Here is a 22,260-nt window from a genome sequence, read left to right as displayed (position 1 = left end):
CTTTGAGGCCTCCTAGTTGATTTCTCGGTCCTCATTGCCACAACGAGGGACTGGTGAGTCAAATGAGTCAAACCGTGTCCAGCTCCAAAAAACACGACCGCACATGACGGATTTCCTAGGGTTGAGAATACTGCAAGCTTTTCACCTGTAATTGAGTTCCAACAGCCCGCTTCCGCGGGTCTTCCGAGCCTGCAAGGGCCGTCTTTCCCCCTCTCAAGAACAAAGAAACGCTCAACAACATCAAAGTCATGGCCGACCTACCTCCGCTCTCGACGCAAGACACGCGTGGCTCCATCTCCTCTATACCAATGCACGAAGTCGATCCCTCGCCCGTCGATGATGACGACCCAGAAGGCCCGAGCTATCCCACCAACCCTGCGGATCTTGATGCTTCGAGATTGCCCTTTTCATCTCACAGCACGACCAATTGGCTGGGCCTCACGCCAGCCCGGACGCTTCACATGTTGTCAACCGTACAAAAGTACTCTGTCGTTCCCTTCTCAGCCTATCTCACGATGCACTACACAAACACCGCACTGATCCCCCTCTTGACCGGTTCTGCGTGCGAGGCAGACAAATTCCTCCTCCTCACTCGCCCTTTTTATCAATCCTTCCCATTCGAACCACTCCTGATCTTTGTCCCCGTCGTCACCCACATCGCCTCCGGGATTGCCTTACGACTCTACCGTCGTCGCATCACAGCAAGACGGCATGGAGCCGAGACACTCTCGCAGCGCAGGAAGATGAAGAGTAAGATACCGTGGCCAAAGTTCTCGCTCACTAGCGCCGCGGGTTATGCACTGTATCCAATGTTCGTGGCCCACGTGTTGTCTATGCGCATCATCCCCAAGAAGATCGATGGGAGTTCTGCCTCTGTGGGATTACGCTACTTTGCCCATGGCATAGCACAAGATCCGTATGTCGGACTGGCAGGCTACACATTGTTCGTGTGCGTCACCAGTTACCACGTGGTAAGCGGTGCGGCCAAATTCCTGAGAGTGAGTGCAGAGTATGTCATCGGGGGCGGGGACGAGGGTCACCTGCGGAAGAAATGGCGAACCAGGATTATCAACGGGATCACCGCCGCCGTGGCAACCGCGTGGATTGCTGGTGGGTTGGGCGTTGTGGGAACGGCAGGGCGAGGTACGGGTTGGGAAGCAAGCCATTGGGATAAGATATATCGTGCAATGCCGGTTATTGGCAGGCTGTTTTAATATTAACAAACGCGGTTCTGCGGATCGTTTGTCTTGTGTATTTTCTAGATGTGAGATAGGGTTACCCGCGAAGAGTTTAGAAAAGGGGCCCCATACGCATATACGTCCACACGGCGCATTCTGTAAATATAGTTCAAGTCCACCACAACATGGCTCTTTTCGAGGAGTTTCCCCCCAAAGATCAGGGCACCGCCCCCCCAAAAAACAGCGACGTTTGCTTCACGCGTGTTGCCATTGAAGACTTGTGCGAAGACGAGGCGCCGAGGGTGAGGGGGTGAACAGGACATATATACACTGTTCGGCTTTCGGGGGCCTGAGCACCAGATTCACACTACACGCTCCTATGCCTCTTCACCCTTTCCTCCAACCCATAAGTGACGCCCCACACGATGAGCCCGTCACGTTGAGCAAATCTATCTTAACACGTGCAAATCATGGTCAAGGGATGAGAAAAAGGCGAGGGAAAATAAAAGCAGGTGATCCCTCTCGGAGCTAGTCGGTCCCTTCGGGGCGAAGTGAGCAGTCGTTGAGGCCGCTCAAGGAAAAATAGTTCCGCAGGCCACAGCGCAGATTTATCTAGGGGATAGAGGCTGCCAGATGCCCCAGGAGATGGTGAACGGAGATACAATGTTCCTGGTGTGTGCAAGAAGGATCAGCATGCGCCGTTTTAGCAATTAGAGACTCGGATAGACACTCACGCAGCCAGATTCTGGATTGGCATTGAAAAGCTGAGTTGGCTCGGCTTGCCCCCTCCCTCTCCCTCGACTGACGTCTCAACCACCTCGTTGATGACGTTGAACTTGACCAGCCGCAAGTATCGCAGGCGGTATCGCATGAGCCTAAGTCGAGCAGCAATAGCGTTTGCCTGCTCCGTCGAGGCTACAACAAACTCCAGCCTTTGTATTGAGCTTGAGACGAAGTCGACCAGTGTGATTTCCATGTTCGGCCACGTCAGGGCAAGCTCCTGGAGTTTCGGTGTGTCCAGCAGGAAGGCTGAGAGAAACTCGACGAAGGCCGACGCAGGAGTCGTGTTGGAGGATATCTTGAGCACTTCAAGGCTATCTCGATGGAACTCATACAACGCTTTCATCGTCTTGGAGTTCAGGAAAATGCTCCCATCTGTCTTCGGGTCGGTGATTTGGGTCAAAGCTAGACGCTTCAGCGGCCTGATCCTTTCGAACAATTGATGTGTGACGGACTGGGCGATCCTGGTCTGATAGCCATGTCTCTGGCGCATCAGGAGGCCATGAGGTGGACCGATGATGGAAAGATTCCGAAGACCCGTCAACTTGCTAAGCACTTCTGCAGTCCTCGTGGGGCTTGTCTCTGAGAACCCGCTAAATTGGAAAGTGTGTAGTTCTTGAACGGATCCAAGGCAGCTAATATGGCATTGCTCAACGTCGAGCTTCATCACATGTAGCTTGAGGTAGTGTTCTGCAACCCAGGTCAGGACTTGGGTCATGACGATACTCGAGGGTGTATTCCTGCCAGAGTCTGAGGGCCGCAGAAGTGCCAAATGCGTCACGCCAGGAATGTTCTCCAGTGCAGATGTGATGCGATGGATTTCTTGGAGATATGGATGCTGAGAAGCTTGACCAGCGATCCAAGGTGTTACAGCCTGGGGTCCAATTTCCTCAAGCCTAAGTCTCAGATTGGTGATACTTTGCTGCACCCTTTTCGGCCATTTGTTTGTGAATTTGACAAGATCATTTTGACATTCGCACACGAGTGGCCTGCGAAAGAAAGAAAGTCTGGCTTCACTATACACTTGCTTGTTCACACATAGCAGGTTTAAATGGTCCTGACACTTGAAGGCGAGCATTAGGTCGTAGATGTATTCGCGGACTTCGAGGGGGATCTGTAAAAGATAGCTCGGAGTGGCTGCGCCGTACGCGTCCGTTGATTTCTTCGCTACCTGTCGATGGTGAGCCCATTTCTCGAAGAGTGAGACATGTTGCTTACCTCGTTTGTCTCTGGCAACAAACTGACCCGCTGCATCTTCTGCAAAGGACCACTTGGTTGTATTTCAGCTAGCTGCCACCGAGCACCCGAGGAACTGCTGCCAATTTCTTGTAGCACCTGCGACGGAAGTAGCTTGTTGCACTAGCTTCTTTGTGTAGAGGAGGTACAAAGATATAGGTCCGGCGGGATTTGCGAGGTGATACTTGGTGAAGATAAGAAGAGGCTTTGCATTTGCTAGGCCGACGATATTTGGTTCAAGCATTCTCGATCCATCATAGGATGATGCTGTCCACGTGAAGATTCGGCCGGGGTGACGGCTTCAATATTCAGCAACATATTGCTAAATTCGCTGCGCTTTGGCCAGCAAGGCAGTATAGCATCTCATAGAAACCGTGAAAGGCCGAAAAAGTGTTGCCGGATCGTGTGTATTCGAACAAGAAGTGTTGTAGCTGTCTATTTTGGAGTATGTACGAGAATCCCATGCACGCTTAGCATATCGCAGTGGTAAAGGTCGAGGTTTGGTGGTGATGCGAATAAACCTAAAGATCTGAGACAGTAGGGGCAACAGCTAGTGGGAGAATGTGAACAAAGGGTGGCTGCCACATGGTCCTCTGGATGTTGGGCTCCCTGGTTGTTATTGCAAAATGACAGCGGGCACTAAACTGTGGAATGACAAGGAACAATACCAAACGCCACGCCGAGCAGGTCGCAGATGTCGAAACCAGCTCAGAACAGACCAGGAGAAAGAGGCAACAGAAAAGACCGGAAGAGGCGCTACTTCCCGAGCTCTTCAATCGAAGATATGAAGTGTGAGCATGGAGCAACTCACCGCAAGTACTCAATACTTTTGATAAAGGTAGTATGGACATCTGACACGGACCTTGGATCTCCACCTCTCGGAGATCATCGAGATTGTGCGATTTCTAGCTCCATGCAGCCCTATTGATGCATTCCTGGGCCCCAGCTAGCTCTCGGGGATGACTTGTGTCAATGAATAGACCGTCAGAAAGCACGCACACGGTAGCAAGCTGATCCACGTGAGCCATAGGAACGGCGTTAGATTCGGCGAAATCCTCCAGTCCTAAGCTTGCGCACAACATCTCAACATCGTATCCGAGTTAACGGGAGGGGGTTCGCATCGAGCAGTTCGGTTGTTTTCTGGTTGGTCATTGGATCAACCACCTGTGGGAAACGAGAGCCGAACCAGCGAGCCAGGATGTCAACTAGTTTGTCCGTGTCGTTAGTTTCTGCAGAGATCGTTTGGTACTGGTACAGCAGGGTAGAGCTGGCGTGATGGTGTGAGGACCTCTCGACAGGATTGCGAGGAATCCCCAACCACGCGCCGGGTCTGGCAGATGTGTGTGGACCCGGGACAGATGGCGCATGGATGAAGGACGCATGATTATATCTGATCGGAGATCGCAACGAGGTCGCTAATCTCGACAAAGGTCAAGAAGATGGAGGATGGGAGGAACAGAGGCCCGTCGCTCCAACCGAGACTGGCAAAAGAGCCTCTGGTTACTGGCTTCTGAGATCGGCTCGGGCCTCTTTGCTTATCCATGTCTCCCATAGTGTTTCAATATTTTCTTCCTCCTCCTGTTTTGTCCAATGAAAAGGCCGACCTTGGAAACCCACTGAAAAGGCGCAGCATGCAGCAAGCCCAAAGGAGTCGGACTTGAGGGCGGAGACGTATGTATTACCGATTGATTCAGCTTGCCGGGCATACTTGTGGTCAACAGGTCCGGGTCCGCTCTCGAGTCAAATATGGTAATGTTGAACGCGTGAGATGCATGGAAAGGAAATGTAGGCTCGACAAGCGAGCGTAGGTAGACGGTAAGGGGGATGTGCAGACAAGATGGTCTGCTTTGGTGGCATGATGGAGCCCAAGTGAGAAACATGAGGAGGTGAATCGCTTGCGGTCCAGACTCCAACACTGACAAAAGCCCCGTCCACTTATTCCGTCACAGAAACAGCCTTGTTGACATCTCAAAGGGATATCAGACCACCTCTTCAGGGCTCTTCTTTGCATCCAGACCGCATCGACATCTCAACTTGCCATGTGGCCGCCACATCTCTTAAGCGACATGGTACATACAGGTGCCAGAGGACGGCCCAAGCAGTTGGATCCCCTCGACCATTTTTGGATAGCCTGGACGACGGTGTCCTACCACCACTACCACTGAAACACTCGTCAAATACTCCACAATGGGCATATGGGACTTGACGATTGGATGGAGGGTAAGCTGAGCTGGACTGGACTGGACTTTTGTCGCCTAGTCCCCGTCTCAACTGGTGGTAGACCGAATCTGAGAATTCCGCCTCGATACAAAAGGGGGAATGGCAGACCAAAACCGGCAGCAGGACAGCAGGTCTAGGGTCATACCGCAGGTACTTGTCATTCATCGCCTGGGCAAAATCTGGCAGATGGGCCTGGACCGGTTGCCCATCTGGTCCCAGGGCCATCAACAAAACTCTTCGATGACCACGAGATACATTCAGTTTCCAAGGCGCTACTTATGTAGATAGTGCTGTCTGTTCCCCACCGACCGCCGACCAACGAGTCCAAAGCACGGCGGAATTGCTAAGGTGTCTGAATAGCACTAGAAATCCAAAGGCTGGAGGCTTCAGCTTGCGAAGCCAGGAGACGCCGTGTCAATACAATGGCCATTATTTTGCCCAACTCATAAACTATGTGAAACTGGACCTTCAAAATCCCCCTTGGCACTGTCACGGCCGACCCGATGCACCATGGGACCCGGATTCCACCTGACACGAACAAGACGCTGGCGCTAATACATATATTCAGAAACGCTTTTGGGCTTGAAAACAGTCCCCCACTCCAGGTTCCATTACACCTTGAGTAGCTTCGCTGCGTAGTTTGTGATGGTGTCGACCTGAGGGAAGCTCATCTCTTCCAATTTCTGCGCATACGGTGTGGGCACTTCCGCTCCAGTAACACGAACTGGGGGGGCCTGGAGGTAGTCGAATCCGTATTCGACCGCTAGGGCAAGGATCTCTGCCCCAACTCCAAAGGCAGGGAAGCCGGATTCAACTGCCATGAGAACACCCGTTTTCTTGACAGACTTGATGATGGCCTCTACATCCATGGGCTTGATTGAACGCAGGTTAATGACCTCGGCCTCGACACCATAGTTCTTTTTCAGCTGCTCTGCAGCGTCCAGCGACAGGCCCACGCATCGGGAAAGGGTTACGATGGTCAAGTCCTTGCCTGGCCGTTCAATCTTCGCCTTGCCGAAGGGGAGAACGAAGTCGCTCTTTTGAGCCTCTGCGCTCATTGGGAAAGCCTGACCGTATAGCAATCTGCTCCTGTCAGCATTTTCTTCTCTTCTTGCTTCCGCTGCCAAACTCACTCGTTCTCTAGAACAACCACAGGGTTCGGGTCTCGGATGGCGGCTTTCAACAGTCCCTTTGCGTCCTCGGCGCTCCATGGGGCGACAACTTTCAATCCAGGGATGCTTCCGTACCATGCTGAGTAGTCTTGCGAATGTTGAGCAGCAACTCCGGCGGCGAAACCATTAGGGCCTCGGAAAACAATTGGACAGGGTTGGATGCCACCCGACATGTAATGGGTTTTTGCTGCAGAGTTAATGATCTGATCAATTGCCTGCATGGCGAAATTGAATGTCATGAACTCGCACACAGGGTGTAGACCAGCCAAAGCTGCACCCACAGCAAGACCGCAGAAGCCTGATTCTGTGATAGGCGTGTCGATGACTCGTTTAGGGCCGAAGCGATCGAGAAGTCCTTTGGTGACCTATAAGATGGTTAGCATCGAAGAGATACAGTGCGACAGAGACCCTCAAATGCAAGCATCTCAGCTGCAGACCTCCAATGGCCCTTACTTTGTATGCACCTGAAAATCACCGGTCAGCATTGGAATCTGGTACCTAAATGACATAGATCTCACCATTATATTGAGCCACTTCCTCTCCTAATATGAACACCTTTTCATCTTGCTCAAGCTCCTCTGCTAGTGCCTCATTGAGCGCATCACGGACTGTGAATGTCTGCTGTGACCCTGATGCATATCCTCGGATGGCAGGAAGGGATCTAGGTGCGACTCTGCGAAAGGAAGGACGTATTGAGGAGGAAAGGGCAGATCGCTGTGAAAGCAGCCGCGAGGCGTTCGTGAAAAGTCTGGACACAGACATCGTGGGCCGTAGAGAGGCAAGGTCGACTTGAGCGACGTGCTTGTGTCCCGTTCAGAAAAGAGTGGCTTGAAGTGAACAAAGGCCAAAGAAAAAGTTGTTGGAAGTTGAGAACGGACTGACTGCAATACGGAGCTCGGGATTGATTGGGGTTCCCAACACGGAAGCTGCGATCACCGAAGGCAAGGGGGCACTTGCCAGCCAGCTAGGTAAGGCTTAGCTCGGATCCAAAATCCTTGGCATGTTTGGAGTGGTTGTGACCAAGGCTGTGGGAATTGTTGCCATGGCCATGCTGATAACCTCCTAGTCATCCTGCCATCCCATTGCCACCCCAAGACTTGTACCGAGTACTCGTAAAGCAATTGTCAGTGATTGAACCACCCGCCAATTTGTGCTACCTCATACCACATACCAGGGGCTCATTGAACCATCGTATCGTTACACCCTCGCTAGTATCATCCAGACCAACCGCCGGCGGCCAGTGACTTTTCATTGGAAGTTTTGGGAATTGAAAGGTTTAGTCCTTGTGGTCGATGTCTCCAGAATGTTTACCTACATCGCGGTGACTTTGGCACTTCTGGTAGAGTCCTCTTTCTCAAAGCAGCCATCAGCCCCTGAGGCGTTTGCCTCTCCTCTCAGGGATCTGCGGTTCGGGCAGCTCAACTTCCTGCACACAACGGACACCCATGGCTGGTAGGCTACCGTTTCTTAGCACCGAATTGTGTCCAAAAAGAGCCAAGGCTCATACAGGGGTGTTGATAGCATAAGCTAACTGCTTCTCCTTAGGCATGCCGGCCACTTACTGGAACCATCTTTTTCCGCGGACTGGGGCGATTATGTCGATTTCGCGGCACGGTTGAGGGAGAAGCTGGATGTGGAAGGCCTTGACTTATTGATCGTCGATACGGGAGATCGCATCGAGGGCAATGGCCTCTATGACGCATCAGAGCCCAAAGGCCTCTTCACTTTCGACATCTTTCGCGCGCAGCACATGGATATCATCTGCTCCGGCAACCACGAACTCTACCAGAAGAATTCGTCCGAAAATGAATATCTCATCACTGCCCCGGCGTATTCTGACAGCTATCTTGCTTCTAACCTGGACATCATTGATCCAAATACGGAGGAACTAGTCCCCCTTGCACAAAGGTACAAGAAATTCACTACCAAGAATCAAGGCATTCGTATCGTGAGCTTCGGCTTTCTCTACAATTTCGATCGAAACTACAATAACACGGTGGTCCAGCGAGTCGAGCAGACTATTCAAGAGCCCTGGTTCCAAGAGGCCATTCGTGATCGGGACGTTGACTTGTTTGTTGTCATTGGTCACGCTGCCATACGGTCCGAGGAATTTGAGATCATCTACAAGGCTATCCGTTCAATCCAGTGGGATACCCCTATCCAGTTTTTTGGCGGCCACTACCATATCCGGGATTATCGTAAGTTTGACAGCAAGTCTTACGGCCTTGCGAGTGGCCGCTTCATGGAGACTATTGGCTTCCAGTCGATCGACGGCCTCTCCACGAACAGCAGCCGCTCTACGACTGAAAATCCCATCTTCTTCAGGAGATACATCGACAACAATCTATACTCATTATACCACCACTCAGGCCACAATGAATCGACATTTCATTCCGAGAGGGGGCGAAACATTACAGAAGCAATCGGCGAAGCTCGTCAAGCGCTTGATCTAGATCAAACATTTGGCTGTGCTCCCAAAGATCTGTGGATGAGCCGTGCGCCTTATCCAAGCAACGATAGCATCTTCTCGTGGCTGGAGCATGAAGTCTTTCCTGGCGTTGTCAGCGATGTCAGGCGAGACGATCGGCCGCGCCTCGTCATATCTAACACAGGAGCAATTCGATTTGACATCTTCAAGGGAGCTTTTACAAAGGATTCAACTTATATTATCTGTCCGTTCACCAGCGGATTCCACTATATCAAAGACGTGCCATACAGCAAAGCCAAACATCTCATCAACATGCTGAACCGCGGAGGTCCAATCTTTGAGAGTGTCGACCCATTCTTCGCCATGTGGAAACTGGCTCCACCCGAACAAATCAGTGTCAAAGAAGACATCGTCCTCTCTTCCAGCAACAGATACTATCATTCGCAGATGTTGCTCTCGGACGATGATGGCGATAGTCTAACTCCAGGCTACACCACGCACGACGACTTGGGCGACGATGGTGACGACACAATTCACACCCCGATATCCTTCTACCAAGTCCCTAACTGCATCCAGTCAACCATCAACCCGCAGCCAGACACCATCAACCTCGACACGGACGAGGACGTCGTCGTGGATGTTGTCTTTAACGAATTCATCGAGCCGTGGATCATCTTGGCCTTCCGGTTCTTGGGGCTCGAGTACTCGGACGATGATGTGGACCAGTACATGCCTGGAGAGAATCTGACGACCTTGATCGCCAAGTGGGTTGCCGAGAACTGGAAGGTCTATTGTAAATAAACCACTGGTGTCAAATCGTGAGCGCCTACGTTTCTTTATACGAGGTGAAGGTCGGAGCTGCGCGAGCCAGAAGACCAAAAAAGGCTCTCTTCCAAGGCCCCATGCGCCAGACTACATTCACATGGATATCTCATACCGTCCCCGCGCCCACCTTGGACCTGGAGTATCATGGTCGACACATCGGAACAAGCGACTTTGAAATTCTTCATTGTCTTCGAATCATTCCAACAGAGGAACAGACAAAGACATGGCACCCATATACGTTTCCATCCGCCAACATTGCTCAAGCCTCGCATGTTCCCCCCAAGTCGACACACGGAAAATGTGACCACATGTCTTGCCTGGAGGTCTAGCTGGGAAACAGGAGTCGAATTTTCCTAGTAGACTCCATTGGCGCGCCATCAACGCAAATACAAGCCATGTACGAACAGCACATTTCCATATGTGATGGTTGCAACATGTGCCAGTATATATATAATAGATCCATTTCATGTCCAGCTTCGTCATGAACCAGGCTAGCTACACAAACGCTGAGTGAGCAGCCAGGCAGTGAGCAGCGATGTCGTGGTCCGATTTTCAACTCAAGTGTTCATCCCAGATCATGGCCCAAGTCATCACGCCTTTGCCACCCTCTGTCGGCCAGCCTTTCTCGTTGACCCTCCCCTTCCCAATGACCACCTCCTCGCACACTCTGAACCCCAGACTCTCATATTCCTTCATGGCGCTCTCGCTGGCCGTCTCCAGCCAGACCGGCACCCCCTCGTCCCTTGCCCTTTTCAGGAAATAGTCCATACAGGCCTTGAAGGCCTCGTTGCTCTTGTCGGGTGGGGCGTCGGGATCCCTCGCAATCATAGCCAGGTGATAGAACGGGCGGGTCTCAAAGTCCGTATCCTTGTTGAAGTCGGCCGGGTATGGGTCCTCCGAAGGAGCACCCGAGGACTGCGAGGGCGCTGCGGGCTGGTCGTAGCTGTGCTCCCCCTGGTCAGGGATGGAGAGATATTTGGCCTTCAACCTGCGAGCCGTGCTCCGCCACTCTTGCAGTATGGGACCTGGATTCCGGCGGGCCTGCGAAGGGGGGATGCCGCAGAAATCGGGGGGTTCGAAGAGGGCGGCGGCCGTGAAATCGCCCGACTCGATGAGGACAACATTGGATTTGGCGGCCGCCGTGATACCCAGCGTAAAATGCTTGGTGAGACGTTCCGGGGTCATCACCTGAGAGACGTCTGCCGAGGGGCTGGTTTTGTCAATCTCGGTGATGAAGGCGGTGGTGAGGGGAGTGGTTAGGTAGGAGCGGGAGAGCAGAGAGATGAAGCTGTCGAGCCATTTTTGGTCCGGAGACGCCGTGGTCTTCACTTCTGCGGACATGATCGGTCTAGGGTGGGAGGATTGGGTTGTGGTGCTTCTAAGAGGTACGAGTACTAGAGAAGTCGCTCAGCCTGAGGCAGATCAATGAGTTATTTACAAGACCACCAGAGTGGACTGGTAGACCCCGTTTCTAGACAGCAGAGAATCTAGACGACAGTCGGTCGAAGGAGTAAGTAAATCGCTTCTTCCGTTTTCTCAGAGTGTCTTTGAGCAATATTCAGAAGCAGAGGAGCTGAAGGAGAATGGAAGAAGGGTGGCCGTGCTTATGGCTTGCAGTTGGCAACTGCGGACGAGCACATGGAGGGGTGGGAATTGAACGAGTCCCCGAAGCCGCCAGACCAGATGCTGTCACTTAAGGAATAACTTGGTGCTTGTCCCTGTAGATCTCTATCTTTGGGGCCTTGCTCTCCGTACGCTACCACTGGCTACTTGCCTACTGTAGGTAGCTACCTAATAGCAAGATGCTCAGAAGCTTGGTGAGGAGGGCCGGCCACCGTGCCGCCGCCGCCGCCGCCATACAGAGCAGCGCAGTCACTAGACCCCCACAGATGCGGGGCAATGACGAAGGGGGGAAGAGACAAGGATGATGGCTCGAGGAACACAATTGATCAATCAATCAATCAATCCTCTTTTCCAAGTGACTAGGTGAGCTGGGCTGGACAATTGGACTGCTGCCGCCGAGCTTCCACTTCCTACCACAGCTCTAGCTTCTCGTCAATAATAATACAGGTTCTGCCAATCCAAGGCCGGGTCGCGGTCATGGCCACCACCGACCACCGCAAGTCAGTCCTCATCACCGGCTGCAGTCCTGGCGGCATCGGCCACGCTCTTGCTCTGGCCTTCCACGCTCGAGGACTCCGAGTCTTCGCCACGGCTCGAACCACAGGCCAAATCGTCGACCTGTCGGAGAAAAGCATTGAGACTTTACCGTTGGTGGTCGACGACGACTCCTCCATACTCTCCTGCTTCAAAAGTGTCGCAGAATTGACCGATGGCCGTGGTCTTGACTACCTCGGTGAGCCTGATCTGGTGACCCTTGTTTGGCTACAAAAAACACAGAAAAAAAAACTTCTTGAACTGATATCGTTTGTGCACAGTCAACAATGCCGGGATCTCGTACGTGATGCCCGCTCTGGACGTCAAGATCGACGAGGCCAAAAGAATCTTCGACGTCAATGTCTTCGCCATCATGCGCATGTGCCAGGTCTTCTCGCCCCTGCTCATTAAAGCCCACGGGACGATCGTCATGGTCGGCAGCTTGGCCGGGGTCATCCCCTACGTCTTTGGCGGTGTGTACAACGCCTCGAAAGCCGCACTGCACGCCTACGCCAACACGTTGCGCGTCGAGCTCGCCCCGTTCGACGTCAAGGTCATCACCGTCGTCACGGGCGGTGTCAAGTCTCGCATCAACTCTCATGTCAAGCGTGTCCTGCCTGAGGACAGCCTGTACGCCCCTCTCGAGGACAACTACATCAGACGCCAAGGCCATTCGCAGGAGGGCGCCATGCCCGCTGCAGCATATGCCAAGAGTGTCGTCAAGCAGGTCCTCCCTGGCGCCGGGCCGTGGCCCTGGAGTTGGCTGTTGGGGGACGCCAGGAGGAACTGGATCTGGGAGGGCAACAAAAGCTGGCTGGTGTACTTTGTCTCCGGCGGCTACACCTGGACTACCATCTTTGATCGGTACATGACCTGGCTGTTCCAGCTGCACAAGCTGAAACGGAAGGAGGTTTGAATGCCCCAAAGCTCGATTTGAGCCCATGTCCTCGCGGTGTGAACTCGACTCAATTCGTCCTGACCTACAAAGCTCGTCGCTTTGCTCTCCACAATAATTCCCAGTCTCGACGAGACCGTACAGCGCGCATCGACACCAAAGGCCCTCTCCATACACCTGGAAACCCGGAGGCACTTGCGGATTGTGTACGAGTACTTCTCGAGGCCGCGGGGAAAAAACAATACAGGCCTGCTATGAGATGCAACAAAGGTGGTACCTGATGCCGCCTTCAGACGAGGGAGATAGCTCGTCGAAGCGGGTCAGGTCACCACAGCACACATGTATGTTGCTTCACTCGTAAGGAGATTTAACGTGCTATACCTCGTAGAACTGCTACTTCTGTGAGAGCAACGAATCACGGTCATGGATGCTATACTCTCGCTGTACGGATGAGAAAGAGTACTCTTTCGCGATTCCGCTCGGACGATATATCTGCATATTTGTGTACATATGTACAGTAACCCTCTATATTGTTGTACACGATTGTTTCGCGCTTCTCTTTTTACAAACAGCCATAGCCATGGTCCAGTTCACTTTTTGTACAATGTGCTTGAATATACACTTGGAAAAGAGGGACGACTCATTCTAGCATCGCGAAATTCATGTCCCTCGCCGGATCAGGGGTCATGCCGATGCCCTTTCGTATCCTGGGACACCAGCAGTGTTCTTGGAGCCGCCCTCGGCATCGGGCTTGAGCTTTTCCTCTTGCTCTTCCTCGGATCCCCAGTCCATCTCTTGCGTCTCAGGTGCTTCTGCATCTGCCTCTTCTTGCTCCCTCTGGCGCTGTTCGACATCCAAAGCAATCTCCACTCGACGCTGTTCACGCCACTCCTTCCAATACGCCTCATCGGCGTCAAGCATTTTCACGACTGCTTCGACCATGACATTTCTCAGCTCGAGACCCAAGCCACTAGACGTGGTAGCTTGCCCTTGACTCTCAGAGTCGCGTTGCCCTCGAGGCCGATCCAGCTTTTCAAGCTCTAGCCATGCGGAATTGATGAATCGATCAACCGTTTTCCTCAATTCCACCAGAATAGCCGCCGCTTGCTCCGAAATCTCTGGCGGAACATCATCAGGTGTCAAGATACGGAGCCGAAGCCACTCATTGAGTTCCAGTACCTGATCCTTTTGCAGCTTGAGACTCCGACAGAACAAGATGGCCATGAGCGGTGTCACCATGGAACCCTGTTCGAGCCACACGACATCGTCGGGTCCATCGAGCCCTGCTTGTTTCCATGTGTATGCCATCAGGCGACCGTGGCTACGGTAATGTTTCTTCTTGCGTCGGTCCCGCCGATTGGTTGCCTCATTCACCCCGTGTTTCGATATCATGCCTTTGAGATCGCGACTGTCAGTCGACCAACCATATTGTCGGCCTTTGAAACTAGTCGCACCTCGCCAGGCGGCTAGTTCAGCACTGACAGTATTGATTAGCAGAGCCTTGACAAGGATCATGTTGTTGCTGTTGACATTTAAAGAGTGAGGAAGCGATTCGAAAAGGGTTCTGCCTGGCTGTGGAGGTGAAACAAATCCAACTTCCGCCAGAGCTTCGTGAATCCCTTTGCTTGTCATCATCATATCCTGGTAAGAGCGGTGGCGGATAAACTTTGTGTCGCGTAACTCCTGCATGAGGTTTTCGTCGCCGGCCAGGCTGGCTTCATGGTACTCTTTGAAGGCCTCGATGATCCAAGCAAAGTCAGTCTCGAACTCTGGGAGATATTTTTGTTTCTCGGCTCTGAGTTTGTCGATACTCAGTTCTAGATTGGATACCAGCGGAGCTTCAGGATCGTGACAGGCGATAATCAGCATAGGCTCCAGACATCCGAACAGTGATCCTAAGAGAACGCCTTTTCCAAGCGCTGGATGCACCCCCAAGCGCCACAATAATCTGCCTAGGTCTGTGATATCCCCTTTATCAGTCAACGCGCCTAGACTCTGCAACTGTCTGATAGCGCTCGCAACTGATTCCGATGCGGGTGGATCTATGGTGTCGAGGAGGAGACTCTCGGCATCAACAGTTTGGGGGAAAGCTTTAAACTGTAACGCCAATTCCGCAAGATCGGACTGCTCGATCTTGGGACGTTGCATTGGTCGAAGCGAGTCGTGGCGTTCTTTTGAGAACAGAGCATAATAATGACCGTTTCGAACCCGTCCAGCGCGACCGCGTCTTTGAATTGAGCTGGTCTTGCTGATCCAAGCATACGGCAGGCTCCGAGCCAGGGTCGAAGGGTCAAAGAGACTGTTCCGCTCCTTACCAGTGTCGATAACATAGACGACGTCTGGAAGTGTGATCGAGGTCTCTGCAATATTCGTCGTCAATATGATTCTCCGACAGCCTTCTGGAACAGGTTCAAAGACCTGATCATTCGTTTCCCGGCGCCGAGAGTGAAGTTTGAATAACCGGAACTTATTCGGATCTTGGAAGTCAAGTCCCAGGCAAGCAAAGCGGCCACTAGTCAGAAGAAGCTCGACTTTTTCCATGTCTGTTGAACCCGGAAAGAACACCAATACATCGCCATCAGGCTTGGTCTTCGCGATATGGACTATAACGGAGACAGCTAGGCCCACGCGCATTGGACCGGTGATCCCAGGAGAGTCAATCTCATAAGGAGCACTTGGCAGCGGCAATTCCTCGTCAGGACTAAGTGCGCCTGAATGCGATGATGCCAGCTTCGTTTGCCTGGCAGAAAAATGCAGCTCATGTTCAATGTGCTGTGCGCTGGATTGCTTGTGACCACCCTGGATCAACTGGCGTATAGAGGGATGTAGGTCCCCCTCTTGAGACAATTCTGAGAGGATTTCCGGCAGATAGTGGGCTTCGACATACGCACGCCTGCCTTCTACGTCAAGGCTATCGACATTGAGCGTAGTACCGTCCTCGGCTGGTTGCTTGAAATAGTCGACAAAGGTCGTCGGGTCGATAGTAGCACTCATCAGGATGACCTTGGGGAAGCTCTCCTGTGCCATCTTTCTAGCCCGGATAGTCTTTCGCAGAAGCGAGAGGACAAGATCGATCTGGATATCGCGTTCGTGGACCTCGTCAACAATGATGTGTGAATGGGATGACAAGGTTGCTTGTGGATTGGCTATGAGGCGATTGAGTAGGATCCCTGTCGTACAATATGTTATGCTACCGGATGGACTCGGAGACCAGTTATCGTTGCGAATGTGGTAGCCAACGCTATTTCTCATGGTATCATGGCGCTCATGAGCCACTCTGTGAGCCACAGAGGTCGCCGCCATCCGCCGGGGTTGGGTGCAAACAATGTTTGTACAAGGACCTTTTCTAGACATTATTCTGTCATCGAGAATGATCTGAGGGACTTGCGTCGTCTTCCCAGACCCTGTTTTGGCCAAGATAATCACCACATCATTGTCTTCAACCGCTTTCAGCAGCGCTTGCGGCGTCCCCTCAGCCATCAGAGGTAATGCTTGCCTCGATCGAAGAGTCTCCTTCATCCTGCCTTGCTGTCTTGCTAGCTCAAGATTATTTTTCATCTTGGAACCGAGTCTTTCATCACTTTTCAATGGAACAGCAGGAACCGTAGAGGAGTTGGACTGTTTTGGCGACGGTTTGAGAACGACTTCATCGAGCTTGAGCCCGTGCGTGTGAGCCAGTCTCATCGTCTCTAGAGCGGATTCGAGATTCACTTTCGGAATACTGATGCGAAATGGTTTGCGTGCCTTGACAATTTTCGCTCCCTGCGCCGTGGAAAGCGGGTCAGGATCATCTTCAGTACTGTCGTCGTCATCCCTGCCAGAAGCCGCCGACGAGACATGGCTGGGGTCCTCCGGTCCGCTGTGCAGGGGTCGTGCAGAAGAGCATTTGGAAGGCCAAATGCATATGGCTTTCGTAAGCTGTTTGGAGGTTCGAAAGGCTAGCCCATGTGTGGGAAGCGAACACGGCGAGGAAACATCATGAATTGGGTGGACAATGCATTGCAAACCGCGCGGGTGCAGGTTCTGCTTGCGAGGGACATTAGAACATTTCCATGGGGGAAAGGAGAGAGCAGCGAGTTCATACCCGTGCACACCGAGCCCACATAACGGAAGATTGATCCCTTCATCTTTGCAACATGTGTCTGACGAGAACAATCTCAACGATGATCGTGGAAAAGCTACCAAGAGGGATACAAGCACATTTCATGGATTGAGATGGACATTTCTGGAGAGAGAAAATCACTCCGCATTGGAAATTCCTCCAAACAGTTTGACGGATTTCAGTGGCCAGATCTCAGCCAATAGGAGCTCGTAATGAACCACAGTATCACGTGCTATTTCCCCACCTGCCAATACGAGATACGCGCATTTGATATCGCAGACTCAAACAGTTCCTGCGTCGATACTCCATGATACTCACACCATGTTCCAATTGCGGTGAGGTTGATTTCTCAGCTAATGGCTGCCTGAGACTTAGCATGAATCCTACAAGTGGGCCATCTCGTCCTCAGTTGACGAATAACCTGCTCATATTGTCAATGAGTCACAGTCATTACCAACGCTTCGAGGCCAACCTTTGTCCGCCGTCTCTTTGAAGGAAGATCATCTGTGTGGGATACTCCGGGATGGTAGACAGCGAGAAAGGATCGGCGTGGAAGTTCCAATACTCAAGGATAGCGCACCTACGACGAGAAATGCAGAGAGTGGTTGCACTGTATCGGGAACAAGCGCAAGCACCTTCGGGAAACTCGACAGTAATTGGTTCATGGCTGCGTCGTATACAGACTTTCAACTCCCCCACAATACCGGATTGGCCGACCAAAAGTTCTTACCAGCACCTTGTTTGCTTACGCGCGTTGGCCCATTGTCGCTGCTATTCGCGAGGAGCATGGCCGTTCTAACTGACGTCCCAAAATCTCGGCGCGGCGCTGACTCGTGCTATATAAGTCAAGAGCCTCGTCCCTCTTTCAAGAGGTGAATAAGAACTACCGGCCCCCAACCCCTCACTTAACTTCCCTTTTGTATCATCATCAGAAGGATACCAAATTTGTCCCCCCATAATGGATGTGCTGGAGAAGAAAACGCTCAAGGTCACACGGGGCTTCACCTATACCTACTACACCAGCCCCGCAAAGGATGGTCGCCCTACATTGCTCTTGATCCATGGGTTCCCAGACGCCCCGGATACCTATGAGGACGCGATCCGAGACTATTTGCTCCCCAATGGGTACGGTGTGATTGCTGTAGACTGCTTGGGCTACAATGGCACCTCCAAGCCCACGGACATGGAATCGTACAATATGCAGCTGATGACCCAAGACCTCAAGGAGATCGTTGACAAGGAGGGTCTCGACAAGGTCATTTCCGTCGGTCATGACTGGGCAAGTATTCCCTGCAATGCCCTTCTCTGCAGACCGAATATTTCTCGTCTTTTACTTTCCTCGATTCTGACGCTCATGAATCGTTTTCAACAGGGCTCCGCTATCGCACAACGCTTCTACAACTTCCACCCTGACCGTGTGTGCGGCCTTATTCTTCTGAACGTGTCCTATATGCCTCCGTCACCGGAACCATTCAATCTCGACAACGTCCTCGAACTGACTAAGAGTATCTTCGGCTACGGCACCCACTGGTACTGGAAGCTCTTCACAGCCGACGACGGTGCACAGGTCCTGGACGGGCACCTGGACGCCATGTGGGACGTCGCACACGGCGAGCCCGAGACCTGGCTCGAGACGCTGTGCTACCCCGATGGGGTGAGAAACTTTGTTCTGGCCGACAAGAGGCAGCCCACGATGGCCTACGCAACCGAGGAGCGCAAGCAGAAGTGGATCGCCTCCATGAAGGAAGGAGGCTTCGACGCCCCGCTCAATTACTACCGATCCATGGTGTTTGGCGTGCAGCACAAAGCTGACGCTAACATCCCCAAGGAGAACATCCCCGTCAAGCGCCCGTTTTTGTTCTGGGGTGGCAAGAGGGACATGGTCTGCAGGCCCGAGTTGCTCCAGGGAAGTCTGGATGCCGGTTTGATCCCAGACAGCACGCAGGTCGTGGTTGATTCGGGCCACTGGGCTCATTTGGACAAGCCCAAGGAGTTTGGCGAGGCGCTGGTGGGCTGGCTGAAGGCGAAGTTCTGAAGGAATTCAGTATCTTTTCGAAGCGATTGAGAGCTGGGAGATCGCGATTGATTCGGCTAGTCGGATGCTCAACGACGGCTCTATTTGGGCCCCGAGAAGAGAGATCTTGTGCTCGTCTTGATGAGGCGGATATGCATGGCCTCCGATAGTCTCGGATTGATAATATAGTCAGGAGGATGGCTACGACAAATCATCAGGGCTCTAAAGCATTTGCTCTTGGAAGCAAGGCATCCATGAAAAACAACAGTTAAATGATCAGATACACGTCCCCCAAGCATAGCGGCCTCTTGGTCATCGGATAAACCCACCAACATGTCGCTATAAATGACACCACCTCCACCACGAAAGAGGTAATATGAGTGTCAATCACTGCAGGTTACCATGCCCACATTAGCTTGTGCGCCAATATGCGCTCACCCAGCCTCTCATACAAAAAGGCATTGATCCACGAATCATTGGTACGACTCATCCTGCCAAAAACAGCGCCGCCTTTCCACGCAACGACCTGGGGATCTAGTTCCCTGGGCGGACGTCCGATCAGAATGTCTTTGCTGTAGCCGGGGAGGATCCCCTTCAAACTCTCTTCGAGGTGTGACCCGAGTCCGGGTATGATGGACGTGCCGCCGGTAAGCATAATGCCGGAGAGGAGATCGGACGTCTTTTGGGAAGAGCCTCTAGCTGCATGGGTAATGGACGTGACGATGGCATTAGGGAGAGGGTAGATAGGCAGGATATCGTCGCGGCGTTCGATGGAAAGAGGTTCTTCCTCTTCCACCTCAGGAATTGGAGGCTTCTCCTCGCGTGGAGCGCCGCCCTCGTTTTCCTCCCCAGGTTGTGGTGTGCCGTCTGGCAGGTTGCGGGCGGGAGAGCTGGCGGCTGACGGCTGTGGTGTTGCATCCATTTCCTTTATGTTGCTAAAGGATGGACGACGGGAGTCGTTGAAAGCTTCCTCTTTCGTCGCTGTCCCGTTAGTGAGAACGCCATTTGTATGTCCACTAGCCTTTGTGGCGGGCTTGTTTGTCGAGGTAAGAAGTTCTTCTGGAGCGATGGCTGTAAGGATCTCCGCTTGCGCCGTGGAGCTCGGGTCATTTGGCTTGTTGTCGTAGATGTCGTAGGATTTGTCGACAAGTTTACGACGACCCTTAAGTTTCCCACTGTTATCAAAGATTTGAGGTTTGAAAAGCCCCATCGGGGCAAGAATGACTTCGTCGTAGATCTTAAATGTGTACTTCCTGGTGTCCTGACCCGGCGCGCGTAGGTGAAAGTCATACAATTGCACCGAGACATCTGCCTCGGTCATGGTGCAAAACTTTTGCTTCAGCTCTTCTGCCAGTTGAAAGTCATAGCGTCGGTTTAAATTGATTTCAGAGTAAGGAAAGTGGTTGTAGATGATCATCTTGACAAAAGTCTCCGTGATATCTCTCCCGCCGAATTTCAGGTTGACCCGGGAGTTATCAAGGACCATTCCGTCTTCAACGCAAGATATTGTTGTCTTTTGCGCGCCAATGTCAACAATGCAACAGGTAGTAAAACCGGCACCGAAGGAAGCCGCCAAACTCTCTTGGATGAAGCAAACACGTCCAAATCCGAACTCGGTGATAGCCATCTCGAGTAGACTGGTCACGTATGTCCTTTCATAGTAGTCAGGAATGACTATGACACAGCTGTACTGGTTCCAGTCTTCCCGAGTGCGCAATTTCAGTTCGAGTTGGGATTTGATGGCGTCTTCGATGATGATGCGGATATCATCATACAGGAAATGTTTCGAGTCATAGTCTTGCTCGTTGATCCAACCATATCGAATTGGCCAGAACAGTTTGTAGCGCGGCGTTGATTGATCAGGGATGCGCAGAGCCGCTTTCCCTGTAATGTATGCGGGAGGATCACCGTGCCCGTCGTTTGTATCCGTCCACTCGATACGCATGGTATCATTGTGCTCGGTGATGGTCTCGTAAGTATTTCGTCGGTTGTAGCTGGTGACCATGTCTCTCGACTGCGGCAGCACCTTTCTCTTGTTCATCCTCATTCGTACCTTGAGATCCTGAGACATGCCCGAGAATTTCTTTGCAAAGTCCTCGCCAAAACGTTTCTCTGGTTCTGGAGGGGGCAGACCGTTATCTAACTTGGCCCGTTTGGGTGCTGGTTCTCCATCCCCCTCCTCGCTCTCAGATTTGGCCGAACGGCGAGCAATGACCATGGGAACAGTCTTTGGGAGAGCGTCGTTGGCAAGACCGACTCTTAGATTCTGCGATCCAATGTGGATGACGATTGTCTTCGCCCCGCTCGCAGCCTCGTCTTCGGCCTCCTCTTCACCATCGTCCATTTCGATATCGCCATCAGGCCCAACTGTTTTCCCTTGCGCAAGTGCCCTATCCCTGTCTTTGGCTTGCTTCACCATTTTGTTGCGGGCTTCTTCCTGCTGCGACCGGTAGGCGAGTATTTGTTCATCTCGTTTGAGATAGTCTGTGTAATAGTTCTTTTGATTTATGGCTTGGATTATGGGCCAGGATGTAAGCTCCATATTGCTATAGGCCGTCAATTAGTGATTTGTTGCTTTCTCAATGGCTTGACCAGCAGCGACAACTGGCCAGACTCGAGGAACGATATTCGAGGTATGGGTAACATACTTGTCAGTTCTTTCCAGGCCTTCCTCCCGCAGGAGAGCCTTTCCACTTTTCTTGCCCACCATTTTGTCCCAGTTCTCTCTCTTCCTGGAGAGCCGCTTCGTATTCAATGGGAGGAATAGAGGAAGGAACGAAGGAGGAGTTGCGAGTTAAGGCGGTCTATGGGACCATGTCGGCGTGAGGTTGTGTGGAAAGAGTGTTCAGATCGTGAGTCCTGATGGTACAACATGTGGCATGAAAAGTCGCCAGGGCTCAAAGTCAAGTTGCGCTGATTTGAAAGAGGCTTGTACTCCGCAATTTACGAAGTTGGTGGCACGCGTCGAAGAAGCAGCGAGGAAAGTCCCACCCCGGATCATCGGGCGGTCAGTGGCTCGACTCCCAAGTCTTCCGTCCACTACAACATCGTTGGCCATCAATATTTATCTCGTTCTGTTTTTTCTTCACAATTTATTAAAGTGAGATCAAGTCTCCATCGAGGGAACATTCTAATTATCGAGACCAGCGATACATGACCTGTGCCCAAACCTGACCAGTTTCATTCGAAGAAACCCCAGTTCCACCTCGAAGCCAGCGACATGGTTTTGTCGTGACCAATTGTCCTCTCAATT

General features: G+C 52.2%; 9 protein-coding genes across 9 annotated transcripts; 4 read left to right on the top strand and 5 right to left on the bottom strand.

The window, feature by feature from the left end:
• Positions 1-248: 248 nt before the first annotated feature.
• Z517_04047 (uncharacterized protein) lies at positions 249-1,214 on the top strand (the record flags this gene model as incomplete). Its single annotated transcript, XM_013429378.1, has 1 exon — positions 249-1,214. The coding sequence occupies one exon, from the start codon at positions 249-251 to the stop codon at positions 1,212-1,214; it is 966 nt and encodes a 321-aa protein (XP_013284832.1).
• A 694-nt stretch (positions 1,215-1,908) lies between these two features.
• Positions 1,909-3,212, bottom strand: Z517_04046 (uncharacterized protein; the record flags this gene model as incomplete). The annotated part of the gene is made up of 2 exons (XM_013429377.1): positions 1,909-3,129; positions 3,177-3,212. The coding sequence occupies 2 exons, from the start codon at positions 3,210-3,212 to the stop codon at positions 1,909-1,911; spliced, it is 1,257 nt and encodes a 418-aa protein (XP_013284831.1).
• Positions 3,213-6,025: 2,813 nt separating this feature from the next.
• Positions 6,026-7,348, bottom strand: Z517_04045 (uncharacterized protein; the record flags this gene model as incomplete). The annotated part of the gene is made up of 4 exons (XM_013429376.1): positions 6,026-6,497; positions 6,548-6,951; positions 7,040-7,050; positions 7,105-7,348. 4 exons carry the CDS (start codon positions 7,346-7,348, stop codon positions 6,026-6,028), a joined length of 1,131 nt encoding a protein of 376 aa, XP_013284830.1.
• Positions 7,349-7,889: 541 nt separating this feature from the next.
• On the top strand, positions 7,890-9,815 carry Z517_04044 (uncharacterized protein; the record flags this gene model as incomplete). Its single annotated transcript, XM_013429375.1, has 2 exons — positions 7,890-8,038; positions 8,132-9,815. 2 exons carry the CDS (start codon positions 7,890-7,892, stop codon positions 9,813-9,815), a joined length of 1,833 nt encoding a protein of 610 aa, XP_013284829.1.
• A 576-nt stretch (positions 9,816-10,391) lies between these two features.
• Z517_04043 (uncharacterized protein) lies at positions 10,392-11,180 on the bottom strand (the record flags this gene model as incomplete). Its single annotated transcript, XM_013429374.1, has 1 exon — positions 10,392-11,180. The coding sequence occupies one exon, from the start codon at positions 11,178-11,180 to the stop codon at positions 10,392-10,394; it is 789 nt and encodes a 262-aa protein (XP_013284828.1).
• Positions 11,181-11,939: 759 nt separating this feature from the next.
• On the top strand, positions 11,940-12,912 carry Z517_04042 (uncharacterized protein; the record flags this gene model as incomplete). The annotated part of the gene is made up of 2 exons (XM_013429373.1): positions 11,940-12,195; positions 12,278-12,912. 2 exons carry the CDS (start codon positions 11,940-11,942, stop codon positions 12,910-12,912), a joined length of 891 nt encoding a protein of 296 aa, XP_013284827.1.
• A 663-nt stretch (positions 12,913-13,575) lies between these two features.
• Z517_04041 (uncharacterized protein) lies at positions 13,576-16,575 on the bottom strand (the record flags this gene model as incomplete). The annotated part of the gene is made up of 1 exon (XM_013429372.1): positions 13,576-16,575. One exon carries the CDS (start codon positions 16,573-16,575, stop codon positions 13,576-13,578), a length of 3,000 nt encoding a protein of 999 aa, XP_013284826.1.
• A 1,376-nt stretch (positions 16,576-17,951) lies between these two features.
• Z517_04040 (uncharacterized protein) lies at positions 17,952-19,028 on the top strand (the record flags this gene model as incomplete). The annotated part of the gene is made up of 1 exon (XM_013429371.1): positions 17,952-19,028. The coding sequence occupies one exon, from the start codon at positions 17,952-17,954 to the stop codon at positions 19,026-19,028; it is 1,077 nt and encodes a 358-aa protein (XP_013284825.1).
• A 376-nt stretch (positions 19,029-19,404) lies between these two features.
• Z517_04039 (uncharacterized protein) lies at positions 19,405-21,717 on the bottom strand (the record flags this gene model as incomplete). Its single annotated transcript, XM_013429370.1, has 2 exons — positions 19,405-21,553; positions 21,656-21,717. 2 exons carry the CDS (start codon positions 21,715-21,717, stop codon positions 19,405-19,407), a joined length of 2,211 nt encoding a protein of 736 aa, XP_013284824.1.
• Positions 21,718-22,260: the final 543 nt, after the last annotated feature.

Source organism: Fonsecaea pedrosoi (assembly GCF_000835455.1).
Source record: "Fonsecaea pedrosoi CBS 271.37 unplaced genomic scaffold supercont1.3, whole genome shotgun sequence".
Taxonomy (NCBI): Eukaryota; Fungi; Ascomycota; class Eurotiomycetes; order Chaetothyriales; family Herpotrichiellaceae; genus Fonsecaea; species Fonsecaea pedrosoi.
This window is presented reverse-complemented; position numbering and strand designations above follow the sequence as displayed.